At 48.7% G+C, this 24,694-nt stretch overlaps 1 protein-coding gene across 2 annotated transcripts in view; it reads right to left on the bottom strand.

Annotated features, from left to right (window-relative positions):
* Positions 1-24,694, bottom strand: part of IGF1R (insulin like growth factor 1 receptor) — a 304,926-nt gene that overhangs the window by 22,226 nt on the left and 258,006 nt on the right. For both annotated transcript variants that reach the window (XM_070775032.1, XM_070775033.1), the window contains 11 exons: positions 23,853-24,091; positions 21,066-21,233; positions 20,730-20,934; positions 17,108-17,391; positions 15,708-15,844; positions 15,069-15,228; positions 11,010-11,112; positions 10,441-10,511; positions 6,087-6,316; positions 5,722-5,832; positions 1,794-1,953 (listed from right to left, as the gene is read on the bottom strand). In XM_070775032.1, coding sequence (XP_070631133.1) covers positions 1,794-1,953; positions 5,722-5,832; positions 6,087-6,316; positions 10,441-10,511; positions 11,010-11,112; positions 15,069-15,228; positions 15,708-15,844; positions 17,108-17,391; positions 20,730-20,934; positions 21,066-21,233; positions 23,853-24,091 — 1,868 coding nt within the window. The remainder of the gene's footprint in view (positions 1-1,793; positions 1,954-5,721; positions 5,833-6,086; positions 6,317-10,440; positions 10,512-11,009; positions 11,113-15,068; positions 15,229-15,707; positions 15,845-17,107; positions 17,392-20,729; positions 20,935-21,065; positions 21,234-23,852; positions 24,092-24,694) is intronic.

Raw genomic sequence — 24,694 nt, 5'->3', positions numbered from 1 at the left:
GGACTCTCAGCGGCAAGTGGCACGAGAACGGCTCTTGGGGGCATTCTCAGTGGCACTGCAGGGTGGGCAGGGCCGTGAGGGAGCAGCAGGGAGTTAGGACGTGCCCGCACCAGGCACTGAGGCGCCCTGGACCGTCCCGCACCCAGTCCCTCCAGCATCTCACGGCTCTCTTACAATCATGCCGCCTTCCGAGGTCAAGACACTGAGGCTCACAGAGCTCAGGACACCTGCCTCAAGCCTCGAGGCTGCTGGTGGCAGAACCAGGTTTGTTTAGTTAGTGGCTGCCCGGCTCCGCAGCTGGGGAAGGGGAGCTGGTGGGCATCCATGTGGGAATAGTCTGAGTTACTGCTGAGAAGTGAGAGGAAGGGAGCGGGCGCACAGAGGAAGCCCCGGCAGCGGCCAGAGGGTCTTCCCTGGGAGCCCCAGGGCGGGACAGCCTCTCAGACTCTCGGGAGCATCAAAGGGCCAAATCTAGGGACACAGGGAGTAATTGATGGCCAAGTATATTTGCTCTGTGATACACCTTCATCCATCACCTCAAGCTCCTTACAAATGAAAGATAAAGACATCCTACTTGGGAAACCATTCTAGAGGGGCTACTCGCTGTTTATCAAAGGGCCAAAATATTCATTCAAAATCACTGTGTAAATAAAAAAAACACAGCTCTGCTAAAGGAAGGTGAGCACTTCCAGAACATGTGCTAGGCAAAGAGGCTAATTTTGAATAGTTTTTGAATAATTTTGAATAGTTTTTGAATTCCTGCGGCTTCTCAGAATAAATATTTAGCATTTTTCTGAACCATCATCATCTCATAGTGGGAAGAGCAGGTGGTTCCTGAGCAGCCCTGACGTTACATGTGTGTTGATCAAGCAGATTCAAAGACCACAGTTAAAGCCAAGCCCAAAGGCTGAAATAAACTCCTAACCAGTGACCAAAAATATAACCCACTCCACATTTTTGCTGTTATGGTGGGCAGTGACAACAGGGTTCTAAGGAGCAGGCTGGTTAGATACCAAGTCAGGGTTATGACAAAGATCCCAGGTGGGGCTGGAAGAACCCGCCTGCCAATGCAGGAGACATAAGAGATGCGGGTTTGATCCCTGGACCAGGAAGATCCCCTGGAGAAGGGCATGGCAACCCACTCCAGTATTCTTGCCTGGAGAATCCCATGGACAGAGGAGCCTGGAGGGCTGCAGCTCACAGGGTTACAAAGACTGAATCGACTTAGCACACACACAAGGATCAGGAGCCCAGAGGCTGATCAGCTCAAGTGTGAGCCCTGGAGAGCAGTGGTCTTCCCCCGCCGAGGGACCACCCCCCATCACCACACCTGCTCTGCGCATGGGGTCCACCCAGGGGGCCTCACCCTTAGAAAACTCCACGGAGTTTGGAAAACTCCTTGTAAGCTGGACAACTGAAGGACATACTGGTAGTCTGGGTGGTGACTTTTAGGTTCAAGTCAAAATCACCTGAGGACATTTTCTCAACTATTTTTGGAACCGGTGCTTACAACTGTTCTGCGGAGAAACGCCCCACATCCCAGGAGAGGCACCTGCAGGGATCATGGCCTCAGCTCGCCCTTGCCCACTGCCTGGACTGCTGCACCCACGTGCTATCAAGATTGGAGCCAGTCTGCTGGTTGACTACCAACGGGACACAGTCACATGACTCCCAAGAGGAAGCCTCTGCAGTCACAGGATGTATGGGAAGACCTCTCCCTGGGCAGGCTAATGCCCATGGGGTCCCTAAGACTCGTGCGACTTTAGCTCAGATCTGAAAAGCTAAGAACACACCTCCGATTTTGACTGTGAAATCTTCGGCCACCATGCAGTTCCGGGCAGCGAGGTCTCTGTGGACAAACTTATTGGCGTTGAGGTATGCCATGCCATCTGCAATCTCACCAGCCATCTGGATCATTTTGCTTAGGCTGGGAGGTGCTAGGACTGGATTATTCTGTTGGAGAATCAAAAAAAAAAAAAGATACACGTGAGAATTTAGGGATTTTTCCCACCCCACGCTCTTTCAGGGTTTGTCGATCCTCTTTTGTTCAACCTGAGCACCCCAAGTCACTCTGCGAGGAAACCAGGAGTGGCTCAGAAGGAGGCCGTGGCACTGCCCTCTGACCCAGCGCAGAGCTGCAGAGAGAAGCGCCTAGTAGTACAACTCGGACCAGTACCTTTGGTGCTGCGGGGGGACTAACAGCATTTAGTGAAGCCAGGAAATTGTGATATTAAGGATTCTGGATACTCAAATTACAACTAGTCTAAGTCTTCCTTTTATGTCTACAATTCAAGTCCATACAGGGAAAAGGAGGGAGGGGACATTACAAAGGCTGTGTGGAAAGAAGCAAACAGTCCTGAATGGACACCGGATACATTATTTCCCATGAAAGCTTTGTTATAAATTACTTAACCCTTCTCTTTCCCTTCCACTTTCTTCTAAAGTACAAAGACATCAAGATTAATTTGTTCCCCTTACAGAGTGGCATTCCTTGGATTATAATTTTCTGTGCATGCTGTGGAAAGCAAGCTTTGACAGTTCATTTAAGTTCAACGGACGCCTACTCTGGAGGGGACCGATGTCCAACAAGTAACTTGGATAAACACTTCCTCTTTGCAGAGGAGGGCAACATACTGACTTCAGCACTGAAAAGAAATACCCCCAAATAATAAGTCCACTTAGAAAAACATCATATAAAATGTGTGGCCAAGTTTCTTTATCCCAAAAGGTTTCTGTGCTGACCATCTCTTGCTTGCGTGAGTTCGACACTTTACCTCGGTTTCCCTGCCTACAGAGCACCTCCTGCGACATTAAAGCCGTCCTGCTTTGACAGGCCCCATGCGTGCCCTCCCTAGCTCAAAGCCTGGGCCACGAGAAGAGTGTGCACTGGCTCATGCCTGGGCTCTTTCACACCCCTGGGGTCAAGGCGGGGATCACTGCTAGGAGGATGACTGGAGACCATGCCTAGGGATTGCTGGCTTTACCCACTGAGGGGGCAGTTTCTGCCCCAAAGTTGGCTTCTAAAAGCAGGGTAACAACTTTCCAAGTACTTATGGGTTGCTTCCCTACACTTGAATTCTGAAGCTACTATCAGGAATGTCTGTGGTTTAAAATCCTCATCACTGAGCTGCCTGGGGAAGTGATGAGATGGCCCGAAGGGTAAGCCAGACACCCCTTTCCTTCAGAAAAGGGCCTTGTGCAAATGAGCCTTTCCAGGGCTTTAGATGTTCCTGGTCTGGTGCCCTGGGAAACTGAAGGTAAAATGTTAAGCTTACGCTCAAGAAGCTGTGGAGTATTAAATTAGGTGCTTATTAGAAGGGGCCTCTCATGATTAATATGACAGACAGAGAAGGAAAGGGCACCCCACTCCAGTACTCCTGCCTGGAAAATCCCATGGACGGAGGAGCCTCGCGGGCTACAGTCCATGGGGCCACGAAGAGTCAGACAGGACTGAGCGACTTCACTTTCTTTCTTTATTAGAAGTGGCCATTCATGATTAATATAAAAACAGAAGCAAAGAAAGGAACCCGATTTTAATTATTGAAAGAGAGGGCTGACTTTCTGTCAGTTCACAGTGCTAATACTGCCATGCTTTCGGATGTTTTAGAGAACAGAAATCTTTAATTTGCTTAGAACTGCTTAAGACGTGCACACAAGCGCATCCAGGTCAGCAAGGGAAACGCGTGAACCTTCGGTGCGGGGGGAGAGGATGCCGTGCAGAACGTAACAGGACCACAGGACAAGCACACGCAGCTTTATGCTTGACATGGGCCAGAAAGGACAACTTTAAGTCTGACAAACCTAAAAGTGAAATTTTGACATGAGAAGGACCAAGCCTCTTAGGCACAGGGAAGGAAACCAAGGCCCAGAGTCCGAGCCGCCATCTGAGATGCAGACAGCTAGGGGCAGAGCCAGGCGAGGGCGACGAGCTTTTCACTCTGTGCCTGAGACGGGACGGGGGCAGCAAGTGCTTCGGGCTCCTCACAGGCTGCGTCAGTGAATCTGATAGGAAACACGCTGCCACGCCTCCAGCCGCCAGCTGATGGAGCCTTTGTCCTTTGTGCTGGTCTGGGTGTTACAGAGCGGGCTGGGGCAAGGCACTGAGGTCCAGGGGAGCTGGGCGCCCCATGAGGCAGAACAAAGGGTGGGCGTGTCGCAAACCTCCCTGCTCGGAGCCTCGGTCCACACGGGGCTCCGTGGGCCTCGCAGAACCACACCCATCGGCTGTGAGTAAAGGAAGCCACGTGTGAACAAGTGCTTGGAACAAAAACTAAGGAACTACTATTTGAGAGAAGATTCAGTTGTCGATTAAATGAAGAAAACAAAGGATTATGCTCAGAGACAGGCTACAGACATTCAAAAAGGGTAAAGAAAGGGCAGGATCCAAGGCTCGTACAGCAGACCCAATGCTTCCTCAATAGGCAGCAAAGTCAGGATCCCAATGAGGACCGGAGGCCCAGTGAGGCAGTCAAGTGGAAGGCAGATGTGGCTAGTATTCCTTCTAAGTATTTATCTCCCAGTTTACTCTTAGAACTACTCTCTTAAAAGTCATGCCTCCAAATTATTAAAAGCTGGGTTCACGCTGCCAAAGGAGAGACACCGCAGTGATGAACCTGAAGCTTGTAATACAAATTGATATTTTTCCCGAGACTAGGAAGAGATCATGGTTCAGTTGAGGCGATGAACATTCAGAAGCTCAAGCAAGACGCTGACTGAGGATAAAGCCAAAAATGTGGATGCAGGAGGGGAGCCCCATTTTCAGAAATAGGGCTCCCTCAGCTCAACGGCTCAGACTGCCCACGGGAGGGGAGAAGGCGCACGTGGCGCATGGGCTTCTGAGGCAGTGGGAGTCTGTGCACCAGCCTGGGGGAAGGCATCCCAGCAGAAGAGGCAGGTCAACCTGATACTGAGCTCTGACAAGCGCAGCCCAAGATGGGGCAGCAGAGATGGGTACCCCAGACAGAGTGCGGGCAGCAAAGGCCACAGGGAGTCAGTGGTGTGGACAGGTCTGTCAGTGGGAACTAGAGAGACAGTGCTGGAGCTGACGCAGTGGGTAGAGAGAATGAGGTGGCAGCAAAATCCCACAGAGATTTGGTTAACAGGGTATCTTGCGTACTGGCAAGGGCCTCTCACTGAAGATCCAGGTCTCTCTGTAGTCAGGGAACTCCTTTGTATAAAGCAGGAGTCCCCAACCTCTGGGCCATGGACCAGTACCTCCTGGCAGATCGGCATTGGTATTAGGTTAGAAATAAAGTGCACAGTAAGGGCTTCTCTTAAGGTGGCTCAGTGGGTAAAGAGTTGGTGCGCAATGCAGGACATGTGGGTTCGATCCTTAAGATCCCCTGGAGGAGGAAATGGCAACCCACTCCAGGGTTCTTTCCTGGTGAATTCCATGGACAGAGGAGCCTGGCAGGCTACAGTCCATAGGGTTGCAGAGAGTTGGACACGACTGAAGAGACTTAGCGTGCATACGGAGTGCACAATAAATGTAACGCGCTCGAGTCATCCCCAAATCATCCCCCGGCTCCGGTCTGTGGAAAATCTGTCTCCCATGAAGGCGGTCCCTGGTGCCAAAATGGGTGGGGACTGCAGCTATAGAGGACCGAGAACCAAGCCTGCAGCAAGAACAGTACACGAATTTAAAGACTCGGTATCTTCTGGGGAAGGTTCTAAAGGAAAGGAAACAGATGACATGGGATGCGGATGAAAATCAAAACTTACCTCCATTTCTGGCCTCAGAGACCGGAGATAACTCTTGAGGTCCCCCCGGGTCATCAGTTCCATGATGACCAGCGTCGGCTGGCCCTGGGACACCACGCCCAGCAAGCGCACCTGTGAGGAAAGACACAGTGAGAAGGGCTGAGCGGGTGAGGACCCCCCACGACACAGCTCCCCGCCACTGGGACCGCCGGGCTGGAGCAGAGCCCGGACGATGGCCCCGGGTCTCATGGGTCGGCCCTGTACCACCTCTGGAACCTCGGTGTGCACGGCATCTAATGGAGCAGCGAGGTGACGGGGAGCCCCCTGGAAGCCGGGGCGAGACGGCAACCCCGAGTGTGCGGCCCACACCCGGGGCCCCCTCTTACCACGTGGTGACAATTGAACTCCTTCATCACTGAGGCCTCATTGAGAAACTCGATCCGCTCGCGCATGCTGGCGGCCTCGTTCACCGTCTTAATGGCCACCCTGGTCTCGGGCTCATCCTTGACCACGCCCTTGGCCACGCCTTCGTAGACCATCCCGAAGGAGCCCTGGCCCAGCTCGCGGCTCATGGTGATCTTCTCCCGGGCCACCTCCCACTCGTCAGGAACGTACACTGAGAAGGAAGAGGCCGGAGCTGAGCCAGCGGGACCGGGCTGGGCAGGACGCGTTCCCGGCAAACTCCAGGCCAAGGAGGGCAAGGTGCCGCTCCCTGGAGCCCACAGAGGAGAGCACTGGGGGGCACGGGCATATGGCTGGCTCTGGAATCTCCCACAGGCTGGGGATGTCAGTAAGGCCATTGTACAGTCAAACATTAGAATTTCAAGTCCTCATGGATTTCTAGATAATTCAAAGATACTAACGGCAAGGAAGAAACAGAAAGTCGTCCAACTTCAGATGTTGCTATAAGTATAAAATCCACGTTGGATTTCAAAAAATAATGTAATACTTCAGTAACTTTTATACTGACTGCATATTAAAACTGATAATACTTTGGATATACTGAGTTAAAGAAAACATTATCAATATGTATTTCACTAGCTTCTTTTTCCTATTTTATATGTGGCTACTAGAAACATTTCAGGTTTCTTATGGGATTGGCATTAACACTTCCATGGGTAGCTCTGCTCTAGCTTGGACAGAGTCAGAGACCCTGGGGCACTGAGTGAGCTATGGAAGCGATGAGCTCTGTTTCAGTGCTCATTCCTACCGAGGAGTAGTCAGTGGTGACTAGCATGCAGGAAGGGACAGCTGATGAGCAGAAGGGTCTCCCCAGGACTTGGGCCTGGGCTCTGTGAACTCAGGGACCTCCCATCACTGGGGTGAGGGGCTGGCGAGTGAGGCTTGGCGATGACTAAGCCTGAATATGATTTCCTCTCCAGCCTATGCTTCTGGTCAGACTCAAGCTGGTTTAAGAAAATAAATAAATATTTCTAGGCAGGAGGAAGGAGAAAGAAAGAGGGAAGGGGAGAAGGGAGGAAAGAAAGAAAAGAGAAGAAAATCCATCCGACCACTCTGATGGGTAGGTGAGAACTAAAGTAAAATGTACCTGTTCCATAGATTCATAAGAAATTTCAATTATAACTGTATTCTTCTAATGCTGTGTGCTCATGTGCTTGTCTGAGAAGGGAACCCCTGGCCAGCTCCACTGATTGGAAAGAGATGGCCCTGGCTCAGAAATGCAGAAAGACTGGGAACCTGTGTTTGCCTTTACGCTTTTAGATGTTAACTGTGGGCCTTTGGCTGGATGTAAGAGAAGAAGTGGGTTGACAGCTGTATTCTGACACTCTCGTAAAGTACAGATGTCTATGAATCAGGCCCAGGAGATACCACCAATTTACACCTCTAAGGAATGTCCAATATGGACTATGTTAATCAACATAGAATTTTCTTTCACATACATTTTTGTATTTCATAGTACGTAGGTATGTGCTCAGGAATGTCACAAATGGAATTCCACCCTCCATATGGCTTAGACAGTTTATAGCCTGGAAGAGAAGGCTGATGCTTGCTTAAGACAGTAAATACACAAGACACCCTAGTAAGTAAGACTCTTTCTGATACCCCTCAGAAAGTATAAAGGGATAGTCTATATCCATTTATCTCCGAAAATCCAGGCTTGCTTTTAATCAGAATTAGCTATGTAGCTCACCGTGAAACATGGAGTTAAAACCAATCACATTCATCCCTTGGAGGTGGCTGAAGTCAATAATCACAATCCCTTCTCTCAATTCAACCCAACAGCTCTGACTTCAGCCAGCAGCCCTAAGCCCTGCCGGGCAGCAGAGGCTTACGCACACAATGCTATCAGCGTTTCCCCGGAGGGGATTTTCAGTGTGCTTGGAGAATGGTGACATGCAGATCAGCTCTGGAGAGAGAAGTGTTTTAAGCAATTTTGAACTGCGATGTCATTTTGTTGCCCCCTGAGGAAACTAGTTATAAGATGCTTGTCCAAAGGCCAAATAAATTAAGTTCAAATAAGGTGACAGTATTTCTACCTGTTGGCCTGAGTGACAGTAAGCTTTCTTTGTTTAGTTTTTAAAGAATCAAGAGATTACATTATGAAAGCACTCTGGAAAGACACAGAACTTGAATTCAAATAGCCATTAGAGTCTGATTTGATTGTGCGCTCTCAAACTTCCTAGATACTTCATAGTCAAAGCTGCAAATGCCAATCTTCTATGCTTTATTCTCTACAGCAGTCTTACTCCAAACCGATAGAGCACTGCATTTTCCTATATTAATAATAAATTATTAATTAATAAATAATAATCTATATTAGATTAAAAACTACGTTTACATAAACAATGCATAAAAATCTTCTTTTTTTTTTTAAGAAAAAGACCCCCTCCACAAGTAATTAGTCTTTTAAGTTTGGCATGTATCCTTCCAGAACATTCTCTGTGCCTTATACATACACACACACACAGAGATGTATAGGTATGTGTGTACGCATATATGGCTTTTACTTTAAAAAAATTATCCGTTTTATTTTTGGCTGTGGTGGGCTTTTGTTGCAGCACGCAGGCTTTCTCTAGTTGTCACGGGCGGGGGCTACTCTGTTGCAGTGCGCAGGCTTCTCGCCGCGTTGGCTTCTCTTGTGGCAGAGCTCAGGATCCAGGTGTGTGGGCTTCAGTACCTGTGGCTCGTGGGTTTGCAAGTGTCTGCCCAGCAGCCGTGGGTCAAGGGGTTAGCTGCTCCCTGGCATGTGGGATCTTCCTCAACCAGGGATCAAATCAGCGTCCCTTGTATTGCAAGGCATATTCTTAACCCTGGACCACCAAGGAAGCACATACATGCCCTTTAAAAAAATACAACTTTGCGAGACCTTTATAATGTCCTCATCTTTCTACATTTGATTCCCATTCAGAGGACTCTGCTTTTGACTGATTCTATTGTAAACACAATTTGAATTAGAAATTATTAAAGGAAGCACAGTAATAAAGATAACACACTTATATATGGTGCTTTTAATCGTTTCCTCATTTGATGAGGATGAGCAGTTAGAATAATCAGGACTCTTTATTTCATGTCTCCTGCATACACACTTCTGTTTCTGAAGCATGAGCGAGTCAAATAATTTTCTGAACACATTAACCTAATTCCACTCTTCATGCATTTGACAGACTGGGTCCAGCCCCTCGCATGGGCCAGCTTGCCTGCAATACCCCCAGAACCTCACAGTCCTTCCCCACAGCAACTGCATCACACGTTAACACAGTGCCCAGGACTGCTTTACCCTGACTTCTCAACCGCCTAGTTCTGTGATCTGGGCGTGTTTCTTCTCTGAGCCTTATCACCCAACGAAGCATCAGAAAGTCCATTCTACCGGGTTTCTTGGTGGCTCAGACGGTAAGGAATCTGCCTGCAATCCAGGAGGCCAGGGCTTGATTCCTGGGTCAGGAAGATTCCTGGAGAAGGGAATGGCTGCCCACTCCAGTGTTCCTGCCTGGAGAATGCCATGGACAGAGGAGCCTGGTGGGCTACAGTCCATGCATGGGTTTTCAAGGAGTCAGACATGACTAAGTGACTAACATTTTCACCTTCATAAAGATGTAGGGATCAAATGGGTTGGCATTTATGAATGCCCCTAGCAAAGGGCCAGTTAGTGGCATCCAATGGCAAAGGGCTCACCTTGACTTACTTTGAAAAGTTTGGATTTTGGCAAACTAGGAAGACAAGATACCAAAAAGGGGGGGAAAAAGCACAATCCAGCTTCCAATTCAGACCTTCTCAGCCGTTTAAAGTAAACAGCTCTCATGAGTAATTACCAGAGGGAATGTGAACGGGCCATGGAGACCCTAGTCAGGAGGGAATGAACAAAAAATCTCCAAGATACAAAAAGCTGAGAAGCCGTGGTGATCAAAGACAATTTTAAAGACATAGGACTCAAGGTAAAACTAGTTTAAAAGGACTGCTTTGTCAGCTCCAGCATATCTTCAACTGGATGTTGACAATTACACAGCTTTTTTCATTCTAGCATAAAATTTCAGGCAATTAAATAAATGAATTACTGTGTTGGCCACATCCATCTCTGAAGCCCGTATTCCCTTGGGGCAGCTCAGACAGTCCTAGAATTTTTGACATATGCAGTGAATTGCTCAAAAAAAATTTTTTTTAAAATGAAGTATTAATGAAGACAGATCTGAGGTCAAAGGTACCTCAAAACAATGCAAACACCTTCCCCTGAATTACTAACGCTCAAAAGCTCCCGAGCTGGGATCTCAGGCAGGGACTTACCATCAGCTGCGCTGAAATACTCCGGGTTCACAGAGGCATACAGCACTCCATTTCCCAGCCTGCTGCTATTTCTGCCAAAAAGATGAAGTTTAGGTTAGAAAAAAAAAAAAAACCCACACATTTCTGTTTGTACTTTCTTCCGTTTTATTTGTTCTGATTCATTAAGGACAGAAGAGTGGGGGAGGGGAGTGCCATCAGGACAGCTCACACTAAGGCCTCTCTTGGCTTCCTCCTTGGCCTCAAATCAGTAACATTTCTTTCTTTACTTCATCGGAAACTGAAAGCTTATTTTATGGACAGGGTTAAAATACCATGTTTGAAAAAGCTCTGCAGAAGCAGCAATATCTGTGATGCGTCAACCAGACTCCAAAAAAAAAAAAAAAAATTTCTGCTGTTGAATCATTAGAAAATGTTCTCTTTTTCTGCAAAGAACACTTGACTGGAAAATCAGATTTTCTGATCCATAAGGTATTTCCTTAAACTCCTCAAAAAGTTCATCTTAACGCAGGTTCAAATCATCAAACCAGTCCGAAGCAGCAAGTGTCTGAACTTCGCACCAAGGCACTCACCTTTTTCTATGGAAGACGTACAGCATTATAACCAAGCCTCCCACTATCAACAGAACCGCAATGGGCAGAGCGATCATCAGGTGGATGAAGTTCTCATATGTCGCTGCAGAAACAAGCCAGAAATGACAGCATGTCAGGAGATGAACATATTTCATATTCAGTTGAAAGTATGAAAAAAAAAATCCCTGAGAATTCCTCTATTGCTTATCACGAACTAGGAAGTCTAGTTGGCTATAACAAAAAAAGAGAAAGAAAACCAAGTCATTTGCAAAAATATTAAAGAAGTGCAGACTGAGAAATAGAGTCATTTTTATCGTCAACCTAAGTATATTCTGAAGCAGTTCAAATGATGGATTCAAGTAAAATAATCTCTGGTGGCTCAGTGCTAAAGAATCCTCTGGCAATGCAGGAGATCTGGGAGACCTGGGTTCAAACCCTGGCGTAGGAAATGGCAACCCATGCCAGTATTATCGCCTGGAAAATCTGGTGGGCCGCAGCCCACAGGGTTGAAAAGAGTTGGACACGACTGAGTGCACACACACACACACACACACACACACACACACAGTTAGATGACTATTAATGGAGTTGCATACATTTGCTAAAATCAGATGAATAGCTTTTTATGTACATAGTGCTCAAGCTCAATCTGTCTTAAGACACTTCCACAGACAACCTAAAAAAACAAGAGTAATTGGATGGCACCCTTTACCAAAGCTGCTCTGAATTCTCCCCTAAACATCAGAGGCCACAGTTACAGTCTGAGACCACAGAGCTCACACCTGCTCGTTACCATGCTCAGCTCTTAGATGACAGATGACAGGCTGGACACTGATCCACATGCTTAGAAAATTCAGCTGGATGCTGACAATCAACATGCCCACAGGTAGCAGAACCACAAGTGGACTACACACACTTCAAGGGGGCAGGGAGGAAACAAGAGTGTGGAGAGAGTCAGGAGAAGCTGGCCAAGCATAGCATGGCTGGAAGTGACATGCAGAGAAGTCAGGGCCGGCTCCCAGGGGCCCTGACCAGGCCAAGCAGCGTGAACTGCACTCTGCAGATGAGGAGGAATAGGGAAGAGCCCTCCAGCCCTGCAGTAAACTTGATAGCACTTGGGTGGGGAGAGCTGGCTGTGCCCGAGGACAGCCTGAGCGGCTGGCAGTGGGGAGGGGACTCTGCCCTCTCCAAGGGAGGGGTCCTGGGCATGTTCTGCATTGCCCGACTTGGACCTCTCGAGGGAATCACTGCTCCTTTTCTACGAATGACCAAGACTCACAGAGATGAACTGTCCCCCGCAAGGTCACACAGGCAGCGGGCTGGCCTTGGCACTTAGGCTTCCTGTACCCCAGCTCGCACTCTCTCCATGAAGTAAGTGCCTTAGAGGCTCTGAGCTGAGGTGGTGGTGGTGGCTACAGAAGCTGGATTCTGAGAGAACACAGAGGCAGAAAAGATGAGACATGGGTTTGAATGAGAAGTGGGCGGCAGGAGAGAAGGAAAGGGGAGCAGTGGCCGTGAGGCTCCTGGCTTGGGGACTGTGCGGGTTACGGGGCCACAGACTGAGCTGAGGAACTGGGGGCGGGGCGGGGGGGGAGAAGGATTCTGAAGGTGCCAGCTGTGATTCTGGTTTTGTGCACGAGGCATCTCAAGCGCCTGTGGGATATTTGAGAAATGTCTATGTGGAAATGAGGGTGGAACTCACTGGGGACCCAGTTACATCTATTAAGCTCCCCCATCAATAATTACTTTGCCACTAAATACTACTATTATTATTACTCTGTAAGGACTATTAAACCTATTTTTTTAATTAAAGTATTTTTATCAAAATGCTGTAGAAATGGATGCAGGCTCCTACATTTCCTAGTTCTTGAAAACAGTTGCAAGTTAACACGGCTTTTGGGAAGCTAATGGAGGGTTTTTTTTTTTTTTGCTCCCTGAGGACTATTTATTCTATTTGTATCACTTATACTACTGGTCAGGTTGTACCATGTTCTTTTTGAGTTTCACATTTCAACAGGGACATGAAGAAACTGGAACACATCCAGAGAAGAACAAAATGATTGAATAGCTGGAAAATTGGTTTCTGAGACTGGCTTATGAGAAAGGGCCCCAAACTTGAGATTATTTAGTCTGGAGAAGAAAAGCCTGAAGAGTAATTTAATAGTATTCAAGCACATGAAGGGCTCCTAAAAGGAGAGCAGTTGCCAGAAAGCTTCCAAAGCTTCTGTCTCCTCTGAGGACCGAACAGGAGAGGCGGTTCAACCGTAGCAAGAGGGAATCTGGTCTGACACAAGGAACAGCCTCTTGATAGTAAAGTAGGCACACAGATCCAATTTCCCGGTGGTGTTTGCCAACTCCTGTTGGAAAGGTGCCACCAGAGGGGCTCTGGGTCTCCCACGGGCTCCCAGGACCCACAGGGTTAACGGGGGGCGACAGCAGATAGGACAGCTTCTCGCCAACAAGCCAAGTTCACGGTGCCTCAGAAGCCCACGCTGCTGTTTCAAAGAACACAGCGCCGCCCGAGTCCTCTAAACCTGGGCCCTGTTCCTGAGGGATGGATGTGGACAGGGGAAGGCCGCAGAGCAGGCCAAGAAGTCGCTTCTTTGGGGAGGGCTCTGGGAGTACGGAGAAAGTTCCCTCGCTGGAGGGCATGGCATCTTCCAACTGCAAAGAGCAGGTGAAGCGGGGCGCATGGAGAATTCAGACCATTTCAGATGACGGAACGATCTGTTTAAGCATCTGTTTAGCCCTCATACAGTTCCAGGCTCACAAAATGATGTCTCAAGGTCGGCAATTCTATTTCCCCCCATCCTTCTTTTGGTATCTGTCACATTGGAGATTTCTAAATATCATGCGTGTCTTGGACTTTTAGGCACTAACCAGATGGACTGCTGGATCCATTGAATCCTGAGTTTAATAACTCAGACTCTGGACCAGAGCAGCACGGGTGTGGACGCCAGAGGGGACCAGGGCAGTGGGAACTGCCCACTTGACCCAAAAGAAGCACCACTCAGCACACGGGGGTCGCTTTTTCTCCAACAAGCAGTCAGGAATAGTATTACAACCAGTCTGATCCCATTATCTGAACATAAAATAATCTTAAAAATCTGGTTTCTACTACAAAATAGTACAAACTCAAAATGGAAATAACAAGGAATATTTATGTCACCAACCGAAAATACCGAATTTTCTTGGCCAAGCAAGTACAGTGCCCTTGTGCTCATACATTTTACAAAACTCGGTTTTAAAATCTAAAATCCTCACATAGAATGGCCTTCTAAGAATACTGTCGTGTTGATGGTTTCAGCGTAAACTCAACACACAGCCCAGCCTCTGTGCCAAATGGGGAATGTGTGTGTGCATGTGTGCTAGGTTGCTTCAGCTGTGTCCAGCGCTTTGCAGCCCCACGGACTGTAGCCCGCCAGGCTCCTCTGTCCATGGGATTCTCCAGGCAGGAATACTGGACTGCATTGCCATGCTTTCCTCCAGGGGACTGTCCTGACCCAGGGGTCGAACCCAAGTCTCTCACATCTTCTGTTTCGGCAGGAGGTTCCTTACCACTTGCGCCACCTGGGAAGCCCATCACCCCACAGGAGTACCGTGTACTCTCAATGTGCGTTGCTGCTTTACAAGCGCGTCTGTATTTTACCAACGAGCAGTGATGGAGCGCAGCCTCGGCCTGGGATTCTGTCATGGCGATGACTCCTGCCCTGAAGCAGGCTGGACCAGAAGGCCCCTGGGTTTGTGATCCCCCTTAGGATGCTAAGCCCTGAGTCTGAGCCCCAACCAGCATCCCTGACGAGGAAGAAGGCAGAATGGTCAATTCAGTACTTTGTAAAATGCTCTGGACATACATCAAGCTGAGAGCAAGGGCCCCCTTGCTGACTCCCTCAAAAGAGGGTCCCTGAGGCAGGGACCCCACGTGCAGCAGCTCCCCGGCCTGAGCTCCCAGACGGGATGCTGGCATTAGTGTGCCTCTTCTCGGTGGTGGGTGATGGGAATCAGAAAATCAGGCTTCCCCCGTCCCTGCCCCATCAGCGGCTCCCACCGCGGCCTTACTCTTGGCCTGAACGTAGAAGAACACGGGATCCGTCCACGACCCATTCCCAGAGAGAGAGGTGGCCTGGATCCGGGCTGTGTAGTTCCCTGGGTTGAGCCGGTTTAGCTTGGCTCCTCCATACTTCCTGTACTCCTGTCTGGACACACATTCCCGCTGATCCTGGAAGAAATAAAACACAGGTGTCAATTCCCCACACACGTTGGAAACAGACAGCTGTGGCTGCCTGGCCACTCGCCCCCCGCTGATGCTGACGCCGACTCTCAGGAAAAGGGCAAACACCGGCTCTACGTGGTGGCAGTCCTCCAGGAACTGAAAGCGCATCAAGCCCTAACCAGACCTTATTACTTTAACCAAAAAGTGTTTCAGAAAGATTAAGTTATTAAGACCAGTCTCTAGGCTGAAAGATCACTTTCTGTAAAGAAACAATTTCTTGGCGGGTAAGGATAAGCCAGCTCCTTGCACACTGTGAAAATTCCTCAAAGAGCAGAGAGCTGCTAGAAAGACCTAAGTCCTCACTGCCTCACCTCCTTATTCCATTGTTTAGTCTTCAGCTAACCAGGGGTGCCCTGTGTCTCGGTGTAATGTACACCACACCTGTAACAGAAATGCACCCACACGTGCTCAGCGTCCAGACTCACCTCGACTTGGGATCCATATTTTATTTCATACATGAGGATCAATCCATTGGGATTCTCAGGTTCTGGCCATTTTAAAAAGATGGAGTTCTCAGGCCTTGGCTCCCAGGTCACCGGCCCAGGAATGTCATCTGCTCCTTCTGTGCAACAATTGAAACAGGCAAGAAAGTTAGATTCGAGCCCCCAGGGAGGGACAGAAACACTGGACTAATTTAAGAACGGCCTCCCCAATGCCTCACACAGGACAGTGGACAACAGCCGTGGCGACTCCTCTTGGCCTGGCCACGCACACACAGCAGGGGTTTTGGAATCAGAACAACCTAATGATTGTAAGTCTCAAGATGCCACCATACCTTCCCTTCCCACTCCGGTCCCCCAACAGAAAAGCCTACTCTCAAGCACAGGAGGACAATCTTGGCAATTCAAGTCACTCAGGTCTGGTTCTCGGCTTCTATGCGATGCTGTTGATACCAGCAGCACGGAAAAGGCGCAGGGTGAGCAGAAGCAGCGGCCCCAGCCTGTAGGCTGGGTCCTGGGCCCCGCCTGTGCTCTGCATCTGCCTGCGGCAGATGCAATTTCTGGGCAGGTGTGAAGGATGGTCCTCAAGCCTGCCTGGGAGGAAGCCGCCAGGAAGCCGCTGCTGAGCGCAAGCTCGCTGGGGTGGAATCAGCGATTCCTGCAGCTGCCGGGGGAGGCTCGGGTGCTTCCTCTCTTGCTTGTGTTTCTTAGAGTAGTAAGCCAGGTGGTGAGCAAAGTCACTGCAGGTTCCAGCTGGGAAGAGCCCTGAGAAATCAGCTGGGCTGTGTCTCTCCTGGGACGGTGAGGAGACGAAGGCTGGGTTGGCTGGCAGAGGCTGGAACCGAACCCAGGAGGCCCCATCCCCAGACGCAGACACTCTGTGTTCCCTGCCAGCTCTGCAGGGAAGCAAATGCTGCAGTTCATCCATCCTGAAAGGTGGATGTGTGGCTGTCTGAGCCATAGGCAGCTTCTAACTTACAAGGGGAAGGTGAAGATTAAGCAAGCAGGACCAAAGACTGCATGGGAGCTGCCCCTGAGGAGTGATGCTCACTCTGAATCAGGGCCGCACACTGGGGATTTCATGGAAACTTAGGGAGGGGCCTGGCAGAAAAGGGCTGTGGGAATGCATAATGCACATCCACGAGAAGAAGGAAAAGAGTCGAGCCTGAATCAAGCTCCCTGCTCTCAAAGTACTTTGCATGGAGAGACTAGGGTGGGAGTGGGGTCGATATGCATGGATGCCATTCCCTGTTGGGCTTCCAAGTCACATGTAAATGACCACTGTTCTTTAATCAGCAGGACTGAGACTAAGAGTGTCAGCCTCTGTCTCTTCAAATCAGTCTGCTCCACTAGGTTGGGTGTGGGTGAGCTGGATCACACTGTACCTGCAGGCATGGTTCTTGCAAAGACAAAGTTGGAGGCGCTGCAGCCAAGCTTCTCAGCCTCATGGTTACAGCTGTGGATGTCGATTCGGTACAGAGTAAAAGGCCGGAGGTTGGAGATGACAGTTCTCTCCTTGTTGTCCACTCTGCTCTCGAAGAAAGGGTACTCAGTCTCGAGCTCTTCCGGGTCTGTGATGTTGTAGGTGTCCAGCACCGTGGTGTTCCTGCTCCGGCTGGACATGGTGGTGTTGGCGATCTGCATGACCTCCCTCCGCTTCCGTTCGGGTCTGCAAGGAAGAGAGAAATGTGGCTTGTAAGTGAGGGCTTCTACCTCTCTTGTCTTTCCTCTGACTCGAGCCAGAGTGAGAGAAAGAAAAGAAAAAAATCTTCACCTTGGAATAAAAGGAGCTATTCAACCCCCTTGTATAACAACCAACAAATTACATGGGGATTTCCTGCCTCATCATTTATTTTGCTTTCTTACATGGGGATTTCCTGCCTCATCATTTATTTTGCTTTCTCTGCACTACAAACCTCAGCCTCACCATGCAAACCACCCTCTTGCTCCCTGAGTGGTTACTCGATGGCTGTTGTTCAGTCGCTCAGTCGTATCCGACTCTTTGCGACTCCATCGACTGCAGCACACCAGGCTTCCTCGTCCTTCACTGTCTCCTGGAGTTTGTTCAAACTTATGTCTGTTAAGTCAGTGATGTCATCCAACCATCTTATCCTCTTTTGCCCCTTTTTCCTCCTGCCGTCAATCTTTACCAGTATCAGGACCTTTTCCAATGAGTTGGCTTTCATCATCAGGTGGCCAAACTATCAGAGCTTCAGCTTCAGTATCAGTCCTTCCAGTGAATAATTAGGGTTGATTTCCTTTAGAATTCACTGGTTGGATCTTGCAGTCCAAGGGACTCTCAAGTGTCTTCTACAGCATCACAGTTCAAAAGCATCAATTCTTCAGCGCTTAGCTTTCTTTATGGTCCAACTTTCATATTCAAACATGCTACTGGAAAAACCACAGCTTTGATTATATGGACCTCTGTTGGCAGAGTGGTGTCTCTACTTTTTAATACACTGTCTAGGTTTGTCATAGCTTTCCTTCCAAGGAAAAAGCATCTTTTAATTTCATGGCTGCAGTCACACACTCCACAGTGATTTTGGAGCCCAAGAAAATAAAGTCAGTCAGCTTCCACTTCTCCCCATCTATATGCCATGAAGTGATGTGACTGGATGTTACGATCTTAGTTTTTTGAATGTTACATTCTTTTTAAAATTATTTACTTATTTATTGGCTGTGCTGGGTCTTTGGTGCTATGTGGGCTTTTTCTCTGGCTGCAGTGCTCAGGCGTCTCTTGCTGCAGGGCATGGGCTCTAGAGCGCAGGTTCAAAACCTGTGGAGCATGGACTGAGTCACTCTGCAGCATGTGGGCTCCTCCAGGATCATGAATCGAACCCCGATCTCCTACACCGGCAAGTGGATTCTTTATCACTGAGCCACCAGGGAAGTCCAAATGTTGAGTTTTAAGCCAGATTTTTCACTTTCCTCTTTCACCCTCATCAAGAGGCTTTTTAGTTCCTCTTCACCTTCTGTCATTAGGCTGGTGTTATCTGCATAGCTGAGGTTGTTCATATTTCTCCCAGCAACCTTGATTCCAGCTTGTGGTTCATCTAGCATTTTGCATGATGTATATAAGTTACATAAGCAGGGTGACAATATACGGCCTCATTGTACCCCTCTTCCAATTGTGAACCAGTCCTTTCCTGGTTTGTTGGGAGGAAGACCCAGGCCCCAAATTCACTGTTAATGAATCTGGGTGGTGGAAAAGCCACTGAACCTGGGTTCTAGTTTGAAAACATCTTTGAGCTCTTTTCTAACCTCCCTCAAATTTCCTGATTCTTGAAAGCATGCACAACATACAGAACATCTCGTCTAACGTGTGAGCAGCAGCCCTAACATCCACTGTGAGAACACGTCACTGGTGGGGCAGGGCAGGAGGTGCTATGGTTTCAATGGCAGGAGAGGAAAGGAGGGGGAAGAAAGCTGTTAAACAACCCAGAGTTTATTCTGGAAAAAATTAAAAAAAAAGAAAAAGCTAGTGCCTCCACTTCTAAAAGGTCGATTTCCTGTTTTAAAGACTTCTAAAGTAAAATGTCTATCTTTGACTAGTATACAAATACCAGGAAGGTCACTTGACAGAAAATAGAAGTCTCTTTCAAAACCCTCTGTTGCTACAACCTTTGCCTTTGAGGGCAAAGCAAATGCAGCATAAACAGAAGCCGGGGGCCGCTGGTATCCCTGCGGGTGGGGAGCTGGGAGAAGACGGATGCCCAGGAGAACGCGCTGGCAACAGGGACACCACGGGGGTGGGGAAACGGGCTTGCAGGTAAAACGCTGGCCTGGATCCTGCTCCTCTGCCCAGACTTCAGGCACGAGGTTGTTTCTAAACCCTGTGCTACAATTTTTCAGAAAGAAAAAGGCACTATCAGCCACCACCCCGTTTCTATCTCCTTCCCCAGACACTACAAGGCTGCCCTGTTGAATGTCCCTCTGTTTTTGATTTTTAACTATTTTTTGTTGTGGTAAAACAAACTTTTAAAATAAAAAAAATAAAAAAAAAGCTAACAAAACTTTATAATTTTAACCACTTTTGGGGTAAAATTCAGTGTCAATGATGACATTCATAACGCTGTGTAACCATCACCAAAATCTTTCATCACCCCAAACAAGTTCTACACAGAGTAAGGAGTAACTCCCCATTTTCCCTCTCCCAGCACTTGGTAATCTGTAATCTACTTTCCGTTGCCATGAATTTGCCTGTTCTGGATATTTCACACACATGTCTGTATCTGGCTGCTTTCACTCAGCATAGTGTTTTCAAGGCTCATTCCTGTTGTTTAGAATCTCATTCCTTTACATGGTTGAATATTCCACCGCAGGGAAAGACCACATTGGTTCATCTCTTCATCTGCTGGTGGACACATGGGTTGTTCCCAGCTTTTGGCAACTTGAATAATTCTGCTCTACACATTTATTTTCCTCCATTTTGTCCCCACTTGGCAGAAGTGGCGGCTGGAGCAACAGAGAAGATAGATGCTCTGGGGTTGAGCTGTTTGTCTTGGAAAGGCTGTCTTTGGCACGGCTTCACAAACTTTTTCAAGGGACCCTGTGGTGCTCAGTTACGCTTTGAAGTGGAGCCCCTTTCATAACTGACTCAGTTTCTCCTTCTCACTTCGCCCCTCCTTGGCCAGGCTGGGAGTCCGGCAGGGAGGTGCAGGAAGGGCCCAAACCCCGGCTCCTTCACTTGCTGGTGTCTGCTCGTGGCTGCTGCCTGCCACTCCCTGAGCCCACAGCGGGCTGGCCGGCTGTCACCCTGAGGCCCCCACAGCGCAGGCTGCGAGCTCCTGGCCCGTCTGACAGGGCCGAGCGCCCACCTGCCCAGCGGATCGCCCGCCCTGTGGTCTCTCCGTGATGGCCCCCGGGGCCTCACTTCCGGGCTGTCAAACCTGCGCAAGGTGGGCTGTGGTGGGGGCGGCGGCACCGCGGAGGACGTGGGGCCTGGGTGCAAAGATGGCGGTGCCCGGGCACCAAGATGGCGGTACCCGGGCACGAAAATGGCGGTACCTGGGCACGAAGATGGCGTTGTGCAGGAAGTTCTCGAAGACCTTGCGGTACTCGGCCTCCTCCTTCTCCGCCTGCTTCTCAGCTTCGGTTTTGGGACAAGCGCAGCACGGCCCTTTCTCCCCGCCGCACACCTCGGTCTTGGGGTTCTCCGTCACCTCCTCGACGTCGATGGTGCCGTCGGCGTACTTCCTGATGGGGATTTTGTCTGCTCGGAAGAGAGTGGCCCCGTGCGAGCCAAGTTACACGGGCTGCCGGGAATGGAGAGCCCGCGCCCCCGGGCTCAGGCCCGCCGCTGCCGCCCACTCCCCACAGACGCCGCCCCGGCCTCCCCCTCACCTTTGGAGCAGTAGTTGTGCCGGTACAGGTAGCTGTCCTGGGGCTGGCGCTGCCAGCGCACGATGTAGTAGCTCAGGTTGCCGTTGGGCAGGGAGGGCGGGTTCCACTTCACGATCAGCTGAGAAGAGGAGTTTGAGGCCGAGAGGACATCCAGGGGGATGGAAGGAACTGGGAGGGGACAGAGGACGCATCAGAAAATGCAAGGAAGCCGAGAGCCAGGCTGCCAGACACTCAGCGCAAACCCACCAGAGTGTGACCGGGACAGGACACAGCGGTGAACACAGACACAAGACGCCAACCGAACCTCCTTTCCCAACTGTCTTACTTTCCCTTTATAGCATCTGTTCTCAGGGCATCTCCGCGGTGACAAACATGACTGAGCAGTCGACAGCAAAGGGCGGTGGGGGCGCAGCCGGGGTTGGGAGGGACGACTTAGAATCTACAGTTAATGCAAATGCTGGACCGTCCTCATGTATCAGCGCTGCCATCCTCCAAGACGTCTAACTCGGGGCAGTGTCAGCAAATGGTAAGACCCACTGCCTTGTGTGTGTGTGGGTGGGAGGAGGGGGTTCAAGGGGGAGGGGGCATAGGTTTACCTGTGGCAGATTCCTGTGGATATAAGGCAGAAACCAACACAATATTGTAAAGCAATTATCCTTCAATTAAAATAAAAAATTTTTTAATTAGAAAAAAAAAACTGACTGACTTCTATTTTATTTGAGATTTTGAATCTCTGATTAAAAAAAAAAAAAAGGAAAAAAGCCAAAATGAAAGGGGGACGTAAAAAGGGTGATGGAGGGTGTGGGGCGGGGCACAGGGGGCTCTGGAGGAGAAGGCGATGAAAAAGGGTCTGTAAATCTGACAACTGTATAACCGCGAATCAGTGGAAGTATGGAGTTATGACTATGAGAAGTCTAAAAATACCTGGAACACACATAAAGCCCTGATTTCAAGTCATGGACTCTTGTTACCATCAAAAGAATATCGATTTACAGGCAAAGCATAAGGATCTGGTCAAACTGTACTTACTATTGCCCCTAAATCCCAAACCCAGAGCTGAATTGTGTATAAAGGGCAAATGCATCCAGGGACCACTGAAATCTTGTTTTCATTAGGTTCACAGAAAAAGCATTGATTTTGGTAGGTTTACCAAAGTGCGAAAAACACCTTCGCTACGTGCCACTTAAGCAATGTGGTCATGTAAGCTGCTTTTTTTTTTATAATTGGAGTATAATTGCTTTACAATGTTGTGTTAGTTTCTGCTTACAACAACATGAATTAGCTGTTTGTATACACATGTCCGCTCCTTCCTGAGACTCCCTCACACATCCCCATCTCACCCCTAGGTCATCACAGAGCACTAAGCTGAGCTTCCTATGCAAGCTCCTTTTCACATTTGAAAGCTTAAGGGACAACATATACATGAGGTTCTGAACACTTGTAGGGAAGGACACATTAGGAAAAAGTTATGACTAATGCTAACTTTCTCTGGGAAAATGTTTAACTACTAAATGCTAGGCCATTTTAGTGCTTCCTAGAATAAGTATTTCAGAAACACACAGCGGACCCCGAGATGTTTCAACAACAGGTGTCACAAAAAAACTGGAGCCGAGGACTAAGCCGTTCTCTGACCACCACCTGTAAGGACAGGCGCCAGATGGGGCCAACGGACTCAACTTGTGCAGTGCTTTGTTTTCCATCTTTGGGGAAAGGAAACAAGTTTCTTAAGAACTGGTCATAGCAAAGAAAGATTTTTATTTTCCCTAAATTAGTCACAATGAATTACTTCCAAATTTTTAGGCTGAACAACTTGTTCTGTTTCCTTGAGCCTCTGCTACATCATCCCAGGCCTAGAATCAGAAGTCTGCATCACATTTATTGATACAAATGCTGTACCATCAGTGACATGATCACAGCCACTTAGAAGAGCATTGGGATGGAACAGGGGAGGGGAGGAGGAGGCAAGAGAACATGAGCAAAAGGATTTCCTGACCAACATTTTTTCCTTTCCCTCTTTGCCATTTAAATTCACTTTGTGCTAGCTTGTATGTGTTGTAACAGCCTACGCATTGTAACAATGGCTATCATCAAAAAATGTTTAAGTGCCTTTTAAAATGATGTGCATTTCCCTACTTCTAACCTGGTATTTATACACTTGGAAAACTGACACAAAAATTTGCTCTCGTTAGTTTCAGATTCTGGAGTTGAGAAATGAGGTAGTTTAGAAAATGGGGATCAGGGGAGAAGGAGGCACATTTTCATCAGCAGTCACTTGCAGTGTCTACCACATGGTTCCTCTCATGCTTTCCAACTTGTGTTTGTTTTCTTGGAACCCTAGGCACTACGGGATGAAGGTGAGAAGCCAGTGAGCCCGAGATAAACTGGAACACCAACCGGCAGGGCTTCAGTTCCCAGAGGTCCAACTATCCAAATAAACAAGAAGGGGAGCCTAGGGGACTGTATCCCGTTGGGGCCTCCCAAAGAAACCAACCCAGCACCTTGACCTGGGCTCACTGGTCCAGGACAATCAGAATGATGATGGAAGAGGGTCCTAAGTCCAGAGAAGATGTCCTGGAAGAGGCTGGGGTATTGGGAGTAGGGGGAGAAAAAAATGATACTGCTAAGGTATTCTCCTGATATACTAAGAAGGCATATAAATGAGAGACACTGGCCCAGGACGGGGGGAGACAATGGGCACAGCTCAGGGACAGCCCTCTGACTACACCTTATCATGAGCGAGGAACGTGAGCTGATGAGGCGGGGACAGCGAGGGCCGTGCGTGGGTACCTGATGCGTTGGTGCGAATGTACAAGATCTCGCTCTTGGCCCCACGGATGTGGTCGTTCTCCACCATGGTGAGGGTCACGGCCTTCACGTAAACGGCGTACTGCGTCCAGGGCTTCAGCCCGTGCAGCAAAATGCCAGGCTCCACGTCCTTGTTGGGCGGGAGGTCCACGTCCACCATGTTCCAGCTGTTGGAGCCGCAGGCGTCCTGCCCGTCATACTCCGTGACGTTTTTAAAGGGGCTGAAACACAAGTCAGCGAAGCTCAGACAGTGCTTTATGGTGCTAACACTGAAGTTCTAAGAACCTCCCTGGGGTGTCCCCCCTTCCACTTTCCATAATGGGGATTCTAGGTAAAACACGTCAGCAATTAGATCTTTATAGAATCAAAGTAAGCTACCAGACTCCAGGTCTCACTTGGTTCTCTATATACTATAGAGTCAAACCCTCTGCCTCAGGAAGAGTTAAGTTCTGTAATTACTGGGATTGGAAACACTGCTCCTGAAAAGTATATACAAATACTCTTTCCCTCTCTTCCCACTGTGGCTTTTTTTTTTTTTTTTTTTTCACCATAAAAAACAAGGGCAGTCACTTAATGCAAACATCAGTTATTGATAAGAATAACTTCTGGAGGAAAATGCCTTTGTCACAGAAAAACAGCTTCTCAAGTACAGCCTCCAAAATCTAATTTGCTCACAAACAATTCTGATTGCTTAAGTATTTTTATCACACTCAAATATTTAGTTTCCAGGTTATCTCAGACACTAATGTCAACCCCTTGGGGAAAGTGCCAGCCGACCCTGCCAGAGCACTGGTAGAATTGTCAAAGAGGATGGTGGCTCTGCA

Source organism: Bos indicus, chromosome 21, assembly GCF_029378745.1.
Source record: "Bos indicus isolate NIAB-ARS_2022 breed Sahiwal x Tharparkar chromosome 21, NIAB-ARS_B.indTharparkar_mat_pri_1.0, whole genome shotgun sequence".
Lineage (NCBI taxonomy): Eukaryota > Metazoa > Chordata > Mammalia > Artiodactyla > Bovidae > Bos > Bos indicus.
This window is presented reverse-complemented; position numbering and strand designations above follow the sequence as displayed.